General features: G+C 37.3%; 1 protein-coding gene across 1 annotated transcript in view; it reads right to left on the bottom strand.

Annotated features, from left to right (window-relative positions):
• The window catches only part of IQCM (IQ motif containing M), a 105,723-nt gene that overhangs the window by 15,460 nt on the left and 75,428 nt on the right, over window positions 1-14,835 (bottom strand). Inside the window, 1 exon segment of the mRNA XM_076337542.1 lies at window positions 8,794-8,952. Coding sequence (XP_076193657.1) covers window positions 8,794-8,952 — 159 coding nt within the window.

The following is a 14,835-nucleotide window of genomic DNA, read 5'->3' as shown; positions in this document are numbered from 1 at the left end:
TTCTTCCCTGAAAATCATTTTCAATATCAGATAACCAATATATCAGCTGTTTTACAAAATAATGTTTCTATACACATAGCTGTATCAATTACATATATCTACGAAGGCGGCTGACTTGATTTTCTAATCAGAAAGTTTTTTAAACGTGATTTCTTGCTCTAAAAGGTGATCACTTTAAGATCACCATTGCAGAAGTGAAAGTTTCCCATTTACTAGCTGGCAGTATAGTCAGAATATCCTTTGAGCTGACTAGATGTATTATCACCTGTCAGCTATTTAGAGCTCCTATTAAGTTAGAAGATAGACCCGCACTGAGTCGGGGAAAACTACATCTGCTTCCAGACATCAAACTGACATTTCCTGGAAAGAAAACGCCCCACCTGTTCACTATAGTCTTTGGAGCTGCCAGTAGGGCAAGCAGGCATTATTTTCAGGATAACCAACTGAAAACAGATTAGCGAATATTAAAACTTTGCCACTACATTATTAACTCCAGTACATTATTCAGGACTGGAAGCATTTATATTAAATACGGCACCTGCAGGAGACTATTCAAGAGAACAAATCAGATACAGGAATAAGGCCAGTAACAATGACTCGGGGCGGGGGGGGTAAATGCCCTGAAATAAATGGATTCCTATTTTCCTAGTACTTTGACTAGAAACTGTCTTCTCATTGATGCTTAGCACTTTCTTATAACGTGGCCAATGTTTTATTGATCTATGAGTCTATTAATGCCAGAGCCTTGTTTTATATGATGTAGCAATGAAAATAACTGGAGGTATGCAGCTTCTTATGTCTCTGTAGATAATTTGTCATACTCACCAGCCGTTATTGAGATGTCATCAGGAACTCAAACAATCAGATCACTAAAATCATTGGTTCAAATTTCTTAATTTGAGTTATGTCTTCTGAAATGTCTTTCCTGCTGATAAAGGAAGGAGTTTGCTAAGCAACAGCTTCAGCATTTCTTCTTGTGATTGAAACCCCGAGAGCAGTTATAAATACGAGAAAGTGGAATGCCTGGGCCATAGAAGATATTCAGCAGTCTGATTTCTGTTCTATTAAAAATTTCCATTGGCATCAAGTGAAATAGATGTAAGCAATGTTTTGCCTATAGTACCCAAAGCAAATGCAAGCAGGCATTTTAGCAGGATCACAAAGCATGTCGTTTACATTGATTTCAAAGACAGACAATTCATTCACTAAATATTTTGCATATTTTTAAACAATTTAATTTTTAAACATGATAGAAAAACAACATAAACATATTTGTGAAAACACTAACTAGGCAAAAAGAATATAAATAGGTGTATGGTAATAAGCAGTAAATATGTTTCAAGAGCCAAGAGAGTAGGATTTAAAAAATTTCTGGTTTCATAAAATATAACTCACTTTTAGGGGTTTAGAAATCAGTCTTGCCAATGGATTTCACATTCTAAGGACTGCAAACATGAATCACAGATTTGACAGTACCAAATTTCTTGACTGTACACATGAAGCTATATTTGTGTTTGGTTAATTGAAAAAGTGTTTTTTAAAACAAAAAGCCTCTCTAGTACAATTAACTTTCTCCCCCCCAGGCCATGCTTTTCTTAAAATTATCAGGAAGATACTAAGCTATCTCCAGATATCTATCTGGGAAGGGTAGGTGGTAATGGTGATGTTAAAAAACAATTGTTATTTTGAAACCATGTCTTGCTTACAGCTTCATCATTCTGAGTATCTTGTTCTTTAACTGTAATATTGCAATTTCAGTTTCTAATGGATCTGATTTCAGGGTTACACTTGTATCATTCCCAACAGAATTTTGAAATACAGCTCTTCTTGCTGTGGAATTCCAAAGCTTTTAAGTTATTAAAATTGTATGTCTTTGTATATTTGCTATAGATATAATACAGTGCAGTAATTTCTTTGAGGCAATTATGGTCCTCTGAAGTCAAGGCTTTGTTGCAACCACTAGAGTCAAACCTGAATGCCTTTTAGAATTTGCTCAGAATTTTCTTGTGCTATCTACCCTGAGCTGAGAAAAATGTTAGCAAATCAGTTGATTTACTGATTGCATAGCTATGCCAGCAACCACAAGAGATGAAACTTAAATTTTCCTTTTGTATCTAAAGTTTTAATACAGGGACTAAAAGATAACATGGTGTTCCTATTCTACCCGTTCTTCATAAAGAACTGCATGCTTTTTACTATTTTATATGAATTATGAAATCCTTATTCAAGGGAGCTTTCAAACGATAGGCAAGAACTATAACAAAATCCACATATTTTTCTCGTATTTCTAATGAATGGTCTAGTAGTATAGTTAATAAATGGGACAATTTAATTATCTTTCCTGTTCAGGAGATGAATTTAATTCTATATTCTTGTAACTAAAAGCAGAATTTTTTAGATTAAACTAACTTTCCAGCATTCTGGTTAATTTGCAAGCAAAAATGATTTTTACTCTTTTTTTTATAGCACAGATTTCTGCATGTAACTGTTGGGACAAAAATTACCTCCAGAGTATTTGCAGAACAGGACAAATATTTCTTGTTCTGCCATGAATTCATCAACAATGTTTCTCGGAACTCTAAATCCCTAATTCAAGGGCAGAATTCCAGCTAGGTTCATACTGGCATCCTTTATGATCTCTTTGTAAGACCTTTGCAGACCTTTAAGATTTCTTGGGTTTATAAACTCTCTAACAAAGGCTAACTTGACTCTGGATTTCAATTAGGATTCATGTTCTTGGCCCACTAGGTTGATAAGTAACTCCATTTAATCATGTAATTGCAAATAAAAAAAAATCTCTTTATGATACTATTTGATTATCATTCCTTAGAAAGGATTATATCTTGCTTCATGATGAGCAGCAAATGACAATCCAGTAATAAACAGCAGTTAAGAAAAGAACATACAAATATTTTTGGCTGTTATCTTTGATATTTTTAAAATTTGTCTTTGTTCACAATGAAATAATGATACTTCAGTTAAGTAGAACTTTAAAAAAGTGACAGCTTGATTAAAAATTTTCTCTTTTATTTTGAAGGGTTTGAAATTTGTATTTCAAATACATTGAAGGAGGTATTTAAACAAAAAAAGTATCACTGAAGAATACTGACATCTTTCACTCAGAGGATGCAGAAAAAAAGGATGCCAACTACTTCAGTCAAAAATAAAAATATTTAAAAAATCAGTACCTGCACTTTCCTGAAACAATTTGACGTGATAAAATAAATAATAATTATATATGTATAATGTTCATGTATTATATATTCATACATAATGCATGTATGTGTGTACATATATATACAATTCTCTATTTCTCATTATTAAAGTCTTTTGGAAAGTTTGTTCTTAGCAGATGCATTATGTTGCATTTGTTTGCAAAAACTGAAAAAGAAATGCTACACTAATACCAGTCCTCACAAGTTGCAATGAATTATGCTTTACATTTAAGAAATATCAGTTTAGTCTAGTAGATGTAGAACAGTTTAGAAATTATCCTAAATCTGCATTTCTAGGATTCTAAATAAACCTAGAACACTTCAAAATGGTTCAGGCTTGACACCGTGAATACACACCCAGAATAATTTGAATGCTCAGTGGCATTTTTCCATAATTCTACCTTGGGCATGTCTCTGCATCTTTTGAGCAAACTTTCAGATGAACAGGCTTGAGGAATGCAAAGCCTATTCGAAAGTCAGTATGAAGTCTTCATGCTCCATTACTTGTATTTCAGTGGGCTCAGTTAATCAAATCAGGAAACAGAAATAGAACTGTGAGATTTAATTGACTAGTCACAAACATGCTACAGGTCAGATTTCAAACTCCGATTTTGCAATGTGATGGATGAAATTTTAGAAAAATACAGCCACTCCAAGAACCTCTTAAACACAAAATTAGACAAGTGTTGATTTTCTCAAATCATTGGATATATTTAATTGCTAAATTATTACCAACCCAAGTGCCACATTCACAGAATCATATGAAAATAGGACTAGAAGGCATGTGACATCTCCCTTTTGCCTTCTAAAGAAATTTCAAACACTTTTTTTTCACTTTTCGTGAAATAAAATTCTTCCTTTCTGAGCAGCCAAGCTGTCATTTCCAATCTTTTAAAAGGACTTTTAGGCTGAATTTTACTTCAGATTCCTTTGATATCCAACACAGCTCAGGAAGCTAAGGTGTGCTTTAATGTGAAATGCCACATAGTAAAAGAGCCACAATTCTCACCTTAAGTGAGGCACTAAGATGCCACTGCATTATCTACAACTTCTACAAACACTTGTGTTGATGTGCAGCTTTTCTGTCCTGCTGCATACCCTGCAAACATTTAGAAAATAAAGGCCTTGCAGTAGAGAGCTTGAGCTTTCGTTTGTGAGTTCAAATGCTGCATTTCAATATGCTTTTTTAGAGACAGCTTTACAATCCCCCAAACTATAGCAAGCCACACGGCCAGACTGAGACAGAGGAAGAAGCAGCTTTGCAAAAATGTAAAGGAAAAAATATAAACATACAGTAGATATTGCTAGCCTAGCCCACTGGGCATATATTGTTGGTCACAGCATGGATCTGACACTGTGGGGTATATTTACAGCATGGGGTATGGAGAACTACACACACAAACAATCGTGAGAACAGTATATTTTTTCTTATGTGAAATGCATTGAAAATTGACCCTGTTGGGATGTAAATGCGGAATTGGATTGTTGTGGAAATTCTACTGGTTTGTGTGCTTTTTAAGTGTTGAATTTTCTTTTTAAGTGATCAAAAGTGTCTTTGAGTCACAACAGTCAAAGATGGCAAAGACCACATATTGCTCTAATTCTGGTCTTCATGACATCTTGCAGAGATTAATGTTTGAAAGATATTATTAGAACTTTTTATTCCTTTATCCCAAACTGACACCATATGAAAAGCTTGCCATGATAGCTCTTCAATATCTTCTCTTTTTATTTTCGAAGTTATACCATGTAAATTAAACTGGGAAAGTCACATCAAAGCTAAAAGAAAGAGCTAATATACACTACATACAGACATTTAAACACCTGCCATATCCTCTCTTGCTCAGGTAGTAGAAGAATCACTCTACCTCTTGAAGTATGAGTGCTTCAGCCTTCCGTTTTACATTGCTTCCTCTCTGCTTCTTTCTTTCCCAATGGAATTGCTGACTCCATGTTTACATAGCTGCTTCTCACGTACACGGTAAGACTGAACAATATTACAATTCTCCTAATCGGTAGGACACGGTACTTTCAGGGCCTTCTTATCACAGTTTAGTCTAGCAGCAAAAGGAAAGGTTGATGGAATTGTGTCTGTTCTGAATATCGCCAGGAAACCATCCCTGGCAGAGATTCTTTACACCCGTGAGATAGCTAGCAACGAGTAAACAGACTGCTGTGGGCATACACCAGCATGTCATAAGGGACTGATCTACATCACCACTGAACATTTCCATTGGCTTCTAGAGCCTCTGGTAGTAAACAGTGGGTTTCTAAATTAGTTTCTCAAGGAAAGGCTTCTCTTCAAAAACCTTTTGCAACCTTACTTCTCCATTTGAATTAACCACACTAAGCCCATTGCTGTACTATCAATATTGATAATTTCAAGGTAAATATATAATTCCAGCAAGCACAATAACATTAAATTTTTGTGGTATTGCTTCTTTGTTGCAGCAAAACATTGAAAAAAAGTCTTATTTTACAGGGGGAAAAAAAAAACCAAACACGTCCTGGTTCCATAGAAGAACAAGGCTTTTGTAACAGATAAAGTAAAAAATTGTGTCCTTCCCTTAACTATTAAAAGGAAATATTATACCACAAGCCTAATAGAGAAAAGCTGACTCTGTGTCATCGTTGATAGTGTTATACAGCTTAGTATTTATTTCAAATTGCTCACGCAGCAAAAAAAAAGTATTGATCAACCACCCATGCCATTATTTAAATAAGGAAACCATGCTTTCTTTCACCTAAAAGCACTTCAGAAAAGTGAATTTGAAATACTGTCCCATTTTCAAATATCAAAACTGGGATACATGGAAAGTTGAAATGCTTGCAAAACTTACCACAGTGACAAAATTCAGTGTGAATTAAACCTTGATGTCCTGACTCTTTAATCAGTAAAGCAATCTGAATACAAGAGCTGGCAAATAAATTGAGTAGGAAGATGCATTTTCATATAGTCATTTTTCCAAGGGGAAATGAATATTGTCTTCCATTTTCCAGTTAAAAAATACAGTGATTACTCATCCTTAAAAGAGATGTTAGCACACTACTTACTGGTAATGTAGGAGCAATAATAGCTGACATAAGTGGAGAAGTGTTATGAAAACATGCCTTGTATATCAATGATATGAAAAAACTATTGTCTTTTAAAAAGTTCAAAAGCTTAATTTCTGCTTATTTAAGCAGACTAGAAATTAACAGTGCACTGCACCAGAATCCACAGTTTACATATATGGTGTAAATATATGCCTATGGGAACTTCCACTTTTGAATTAAATACAATCACATTTGAAGGATTATTTATCTTGGCTTAGGTCCTTACCAAATAGTAAAAGCCCTGCCTACAGATGAGTTGGTAAGTGGGTGTTCACCGCTTCACAGTTACCCGCTGAAAGCTCAATGTATCTCAGAAGCCACAGAAATAGATACAGTAAGCAAAAAAGGGCTGTATGAATCTTGTAGTGTTTATGAGTATTAATGGTGGAACACACAATAAATTTCCAGAGCTATCCAGAGCTAAAATGCTTATTGGAAGATGAGTCTCTGAGCTACAGAAAGTCCTCCTTCAATAGACTAATCTCTTTTCAAGGCAACTACTGCATCTCTCTTGTCAACCAGTTTAATAACTGCTGTAACTCAAGAAGATGCAATACCAGTCTGGTCACTGAGCAAAAAAGCTCGAAAGCCCTCCAGAGGTAGATCTTACCATATACATCATAATCTCATTTGAAGATCTATTTTTGTCTCCTCCACTATTCTTGTCTGTATTATAATCAAAATCTTACAGACCAATATGCTGTCAAAGATCTGAATAAGCATTTTAAATGAAAAGTCATTATCTAGAATATTGACTAGCATGAGGAGAGCATTTAAATACTTCAGGTCTTGGCAAACTTCAATAATCTCACAAAAACGGCACCTGTCTACAAGCGTTGTATACCAGCCTTGCTGCATTAAAATCAATGGATTTATGACTATTTCCAGCAGACAGGGATCTGGCCCAAAGAAAGTATAATTCAGCATATCATAGTGCCAGTTCAAGCACAGTTAAAGACAGTGCTAATGGTACATCAAAAACAGGGAAAAGCTTTTGTATCTTTGCCTTGAAAGTACCTTTTATGTCTGCAGGTAAAAAAAAACCCTCTTTTTACATTTCATTTTCAGTCAGAGGCTTATAGCTGTTAAAGTCATGAATTATTACTTATGAAAATATAGTAATGAAAAATTAGTTTAAAAACAGATCCTGCAACTTAAAGTTCGAGTGAGATAGAAAGTTATTTTCTGAATAATAATTTCTTCAGCACAGCAGCTGTCATGAGGACACTTGTGAAAAGTGATGGGAGAAGGAGACTGTCTTGTTGACACATCAGGGATGAGTACAACGGTCTTAATTGCAATCCAGTGCTCTTTTCATCAGAATGCAGCACAAGAACTTTGAACGTTTTCTGGGCAAGGGATGGCTCCCACTGTCCTCTGCCACTTATTCCTTCTTTCCACCAATCTTCTGATTTATATACACATTTCAAAAATAATCTATGCTTGCAGAGATGGACGTCTGTCTTTCAGTGTCCTTAAATTCCACATTTTTGTGCAACCTACAGAGTGCTGTCCTTGGGCCAACATCCTAGAAATAGGTTTAGAGACTAAATGAACTGCAGGAAATTCCCATGAAGGTGTGGGAGTAACTGACAAGATTTTGGCCTTGAGTTTCTAACATACAGCTTGGCTGCTGTTACCTGGCAAAGTAAGGGGAAAGGGTATAAGAAGTGCAAATCATGGACCATTTCCCATACGACTTTAGTCTGATGTTTTCTCTGACTCCAAGCTTGTTACAAGGAAAACTCTTCTTATTCTGACATTAAGGAACCAAAAACCCAGCCTGCTACACACTTCATAGTTTTGTGGAGGTATTTAATTGTTTTTTTCCTTTTATTTTCACCTCTCTCTGGCTCACACAATCCCTGACTGCAGTTGTCGTCCCTTTCTCAGTGGAATCATGCCCTGAGACACACTAAGTGTATCAGCTTAGACTTTGCAGTAGCACTGTACCCTCAATGCTAGAACAACCCGGAGAGGCATCCTTCTCTCCTCTATGCTTTTCACCTCCTCTTTTCAGCACACACACTGTGGATCCTTTCTGCACATCCAGATTCATTTGCATGTAAATGTGGAGTTCCTCTGCCTGTGATTCTGAGGCAAAAGTGGCAGAAAAACAGCTCTGCCCCTGAATTTGAACCTTCAAAGAGATGACAACTGAACATGCCCTTCTTAATATTAACACACATAGAAAAAACGTTACAGGTTAAGTGTGAGGCTCAGTTACTGAGTTAGTAGGTTTTATGTTGGAAACTCCTGAAAACTAAGGGTTTTATCTCATCCTATGGAAAGCCAGTAGGTAAACTAACTCAATTTTTGGAAAGCATACATCAGTTCTTCAGTGGCAGGGGGGTGGTAGCAGTAAATTTGTTTGTGGAGATGTATGTACTACATATACAGATTCTGATAGATGATGTGGAAGGCGCAACACCTTCATGCCCTTCATTACATTCATATTCTTCTGAGGGATTGAGATTTTTACCTAATTTCTTGGATCCATCTTTTCCATCCGTGAGAGGGTGCACCCATGGTAGCGGCACTGTAATTAGGTCCTTCACTTTTGCACCAAGAGGAGAAAATAATGTGAAAGCCATTTCAATTGCTTGATGCTTTTTGATGCTTCTTACAGCAGCAGTGGAAGCTGAAGAAAAGAAAAAAATGTATAATGACTGACATCTTTCCTCTGATATATATACAAATGCAATTGATATTCACAGTAATAACCTGTACAGATAGATTTCCTTTTATTACTTAACTGAAACACATTAGGATGGAACTGTGAACTTCTGCAAGTTAAAAGGTTGAGATGTATGTAGGCTTATAAGCTGTAGAGCTGCTGGATGTGATTAAAAAACAGGACAAAGGTGTCCAATTTTGAAAGATTTAATTGATTACTGTTCTAATACTTCAGCTACTTCAATATGCAGATGTGTTCTGTAATGACACTCACTAAATAATACGGTTCAATCTTTTCTGAGTAGAGTCCAGTGATAAGCATGACTAAAATTTTCAAAGGCATTAAAAACTTAATGGGAGATGAATGTGTAATTATTCTTCATCCCCTTTGAAAATCTCAAGCTTGATACTTACTGTTTATCGATCACAAACTGTGGCACACCTGAAGTTAGACCATTAAATGACATGGTCAAATGAAATATTTGTTAACAATACCCTATTAAAAAAACAGAAAGAGCTAAAATTTCAAGTAAGAAACTGTTCTCACCACACTTTATACACTGACCTTCAACAGCAGCGGATCATAACTTATTTTTAAAAATGGAACAACTCTGACATGAAAAAGGAGTCCATAAAGGAGTCTGATCCTTAAGCGTACCTCACGCATGTACTTCTACTGCACTCAGGAAGCATGAGTCCTCATGAGACCAAGGAGCTTTGGCACTCACATATGGAGGGCTCACTTCCTTGGAAACGATAACCTTGTTCCTGACCGCAGGAACAGTTAAAGCAATGTAAATTTCTGGATATGACCTTTTTGTAGCAACAACTAGAATAATCTCTCTAGAAGCGTGTTGGGGGCAGGAGGGGGGCCAGTTTTCATAGAATCATAGAATCATAGAATCATAGAATCATTGAGGTTGGAAAAGACCTCTAAGATCATCGAGTCCAACCGTCAACCCAACACCACCATGCCCACTAAACCATGTCCCTAAGCGCCTCATCTACACGTCTTTTAAATACCTCCAGGGATGGGGACTCCACCACTTCCCTGGGCAGCCTCTTCCAATGTTTCACCACTCTTTCAGTAAAGAAATTTTTCCTTACATCCAATCTAAACCTCCCCTGCCGCAACTTGAGGCCATTTCCTCTCGTCCTATCACTTGTTACTTCAGAGAAAAGACCAACACCCACCTCGCTACAACCTCCTTTCAGGTAGTTGTAGAGAGCGATGAGGTCTCCCCTCAGCCTCCTTTTCTCCAGGCTAAACAACCCCAGTTCCCTCAGCCGCTCCTCATAAGACTTGTTCTCCAGACCCCTCACCAGCCTCGTTGCCCTTCTCTGGACACGCTCCAGCACCTCAACGTCCTTCTTGTAGTGAGGGGCCCAAAACTGAACACAGTATTCAAGGTGCGGCCTCACCAGTGCCGAGTACAGGGGCACGATCACTTCCCTAGTCCTGCAGGCCACGCTATTTCTGATACAAGCCAGGATGCCATTGGCCTTCTTGGCCGCCTGGGCACACTGCCGGCTCATGTTCAGCCGGCTGTCGACCAACACCCCCAGGTCCTTCTCTGCTGGGCAGCTTTCCAGCCACTCTTCCCCAAGCCTGTAGCGCTGCATGGGGTTGTTGTGGCCAAAGTGCAGGACCCGGCACTTGGCCTTGTTGAACCTCATACAGTTGGCCTGGGCCCATCGATCCAGCCTGTCCAGGTCCCTCTGCAGAGCCTTCCTACCCTCGAGCAGATCAACACTCCCGCCCAGCTTGGTGTCGTCTGCAAACTTACTGAGGGTGCACTCAATCCCCTCATCCAGATCATCAATAAAGATATTAAACAAGACTGGCCCCAGTACTGAGCCCTGGGGAACACCGCTCGTGACCGGCCGCCAACTGGATGTAACTCCATTCACCACAACTCTCTGGGCCCGGCCATCCAGCCAGTTTTTGACCCAGCGCAGAGTCCACCTGTCTAAGCCGTGAGCCGCCAGCTTCTCTAGGAGAATGCTGTGGGAGACGGTGTCAAAGACCTTGCTGAAGTCCAGGTAGACCACATCCACAGCCTTTCCCTCATCCACTAGGCGGGTCACCTGGTCATAGAAGGAGATCAGGTTGGTCAGGCAGGACCTGCCTTTCATGAATCCGTGCTGGCTAGGCCTGATCCCCTGGTTGTCCCGCTCATGCCTTGTGAGCGCCCTCAAGATGAATGAGCGCCCTCAAGATGAAACTTCTGATTAACATCCAAATGCAACCCATGTCCAGGATGCTGATACTGATGCTCAGGATAAGAACACCTGTTGCATCCTTTAGAAAAGGGAAATGAGCCAAATGCCCTACAGCACTGCATTGCTATCAGTCTTGGTCTTTAACCATTTGGGCTATATCTGAACCTACTTCTGGAGGCGAAGGGATCTATATTACACAAGCAATTAATTTCAAGGCCAATTCAGCACTGAACTTCCAATGTTTTGTTGTTACAGTTCAATAAAATCACTTTGTGTTACATTCACTTGTTTCTGTATAAAATAAAGTGAATGTCACACTTTTTTGTCATACCATTTTTATTTAACAGGTTTTTTTCTATACCCATTAGTTAAAAAATTTATAACAAGGCAAATCATTTATCAAAATGAAAAATGCTGTACTCCTTGAGCAAGGAAAGGGGAGTTTGAATAGAACGTCCCTGCTCTTAAATTAATGGAACCATCTTACATTTAATATTTTCTCTTAAGTAGTTATGTAAGCACTGCAAGATCATTAATGAAGAAGTACAGAATCACAATTTACAGCTGAAGGGCAAAACAGCTAAAAAAGCATTTCAGAATCACGTCATCGAGAGATACAGTCTAGGAAAATAAATGTAAGAATAATTGATCTCCGATATCATAACTAAATGTACACAATACATGACAAGGAGAAAGGAAAACAAAGTTCATTAAAACTTGACTTGGAACCTAAGATGCAGGACTAATCAAGCAGATGTACTAGGGAAGGATCAGGTTTATAAACAAGAAGCACTTTCATTTTAATAAAAATAATTTTAAAAATAGATTTTTTTGTCACTATTCCAATTTTAAACAAGAGTAATGGTAAAAAGTTATTATTTATAAAGGCAATTCGTTTGTGTGCAACATCCCCAAATGTACCATTGGCCAGTTCACCTGCCGATATCGTGATATATTACATTTCTGCCCCATAGAATCACTGCAGCTGTTCAGTTGTCCTTTGTAAATCCAGCTCTCACTTGCCATCTAGACACTAATACACACATTCCTAGCCTTCTTTCTAAAAAATCTGGTAGAACAGATTTTCCCAGGCTTTCTTAAGTAATGCAATAACTGATCTTTTAATATACAATACATTTATTGCAACAAAAGAAAATTCACAGAAATCAGATGGAATTCATCCCAGCGAGCTAATGGAACTTGCAGAAATAGCGTTGGAGCCACTGGCTATTATTCTTCAGAACTAATGGAGAACAGCCAAGGTCCCAGAGCTGGGAAATGACAAACCACATTACCTATTTTGAAGAGAAAAAATAAAAAACAGCCAACCTACCAGAGGAATTACAGAACAGAGAATTCAAATTCGAATTGCCAAGTTAGCTAGCAAAGCAGACAGTTTGCAACCTGCTACAAAGGCATGCTGAAAGGTGGATGATAAACAATAGAAATAGGACTTGGCAAAGACAAAGCATGCCTATGATATAAATATTATTGAACATGGGCGTCCTGCTCAGTGCTATGCTAACGTTCAACCCCTTAGTACAATCAGGATGCCTTAAGACACTTTCAGATGTGCCAGCAAGTACAATAGTCACCTTTTACCAGACTTCAGGAGGAACAATCTACCGATCTAATTCCTCATTGCTTCCCAGCACTTGGGCAGAAAAACTTTACTTTGGTAATGTCCCTTTATACCATTCAGACATTTTACAACATTAGGCCACCTTGCATTTGTCAAATACTAGGCTTTAAATTGCATGCTGAGTACACTAAAAAGACTTACAACATATAACAGAAGATGGAACATAGATCTAGCACACTCATATTGGAATATTCTTATATATGGATTAGGTTTACAATCTCACCAGTTACAAAAACCGTTTAAGAACCAATTGCCAGGTTTTGATTTGCAGTGTTTTAGGAAGGTCATTTCCCTGCCAGTTACAAGAAGCTTCTCATGTTGAAAATCAAACGATAAAAATAGATTCCTCTTTGTTCCCACAGGACATGGGAACTAGAAACCAGCAAACACAGAAACACTTAGAACAGCCAGGTTTATCAGGAAGCACAAAAAAATTGATTCCCTGTTTAGTTTAGCCCTAAAGTACTTGGATAAATAATGAGTTCATCTTTTCCAGAATATATCACAAAGTTCCAGAAAATAAATCATTTTCTCCACTTTAACAAACATATATATGTCTTTCAAAAAATCCAACAGCTGAACTGTCTTCATTTTTAAAGCTCCTTCTTTACATGAACATACATGCCATTTTATGAAAAATCAGACAAACCATTTTACTTTTGCTTCTTCATTACCGATAGCCTGTTTTCTGGCATGCCATAGCTTCCTGCATATGCCACAAGTAAATTCTGTATGTAGGGACTCAGTCTGGACTAGGGACTCAGATCCTAACTCTTGCTGTGCTGGTATATATGGTGGAATAAAGCATATAGGGAGCACCTTTTGCAAACTGATGGAGGAAAAAAAATTCTTGTGGTTCTTAAAAGCAAGTGAGGCAGGTAATCCCAGGCATAAGCAAGGTCACAAACCAGAAGGAACACAGATACCTTACTAAGCTATTGAAAAGTGCAAATTCAACTAGGCAAACTTATGCTGCTGCTAACTTAACATCTTTTACCCCATTCCTCAAGCAGTGAGTGAGTGTTCTCCTTGCAAGGACTAGAGCATTTGCTCTATAATTCTATAAAATAGAAATGCTTTCTACTACTGGAATCAGGTCTGTATCACCTGACTATAAAAGTCACAGCAGCATGTTTTACTTACATTATTTCTTACCGCTATTCAGAAATTTTCTAGTTGTTATAACTCATTTTGAAGACTTAACTTCTGTTAGCTATCCTGTATTCAATGAGAATATCTAAAAAGTGCAGAGATATGTATGCTTATAACTTATTTTAATACAAAATAATAATAATAATTCTTTTTAATGCAAGAGAAAATAATAGGCTAGAATGGTTAGACCTGACTAGAATGACTAATAATAAAATAAACATAAGAATGCATGCTTGGTTTGCTTATCATTAGTGTTGCATCTCTTTTGAAAACTCTACAGTGATATATTTGTAAAAATACATCCATTGTTCTTGCTTTTTATACTTTTATAGTTAGTCTTATCCTAGATTTTATTTTTTCTTAAAATATTATGCCTTTGCTATTAGAAAACACAGTTTACTTCTGAATATTCATCTGTATTTTCTGAAGTATGATTCCAACCAAATACAAGGTATTGCCATTTTTCCCCAAAACTTGTAGATATTCTATGTGTTATTTGCTTCAGAGGTAAGAAAGCAATCCACACCTGGTACCTCACACCATGCGCCACTTCGCATTTAATTTGTAAACAGAAGAAAAAAATGTGGAATCGGAAAGATCTACTAAAGAGAAATGTAAACAGGAATGTAAGAGAGATCCAAGCTAATTAGAATAATATACAAGAAAAACAGATGCAGGTTAGGCTGGAATCTCAAAAGTGCAGTTTCTTAATGGTGTACTCGGGGATTTTATTTTGCTCCCCTCCATTTCTTTTCCTTCAGTTCTTCAAGCCAAAATGTAAACAGTCTGTGGAACCAAACAGAATCCTCAGTTAATTTTAAAATGTTCATC

Source organism: Aptenodytes patagonicus, chromosome 4 (genome assembly GCF_965638725.1).
Source record: "Aptenodytes patagonicus chromosome 4, bAptPat1.pri.cur, whole genome shotgun sequence".
Taxonomy (NCBI): Eukaryota; Metazoa; Chordata; class Aves; order Sphenisciformes; family Spheniscidae; genus Aptenodytes; species Aptenodytes patagonicus.
This window is presented reverse-complemented; position numbering and strand designations above follow the sequence as displayed.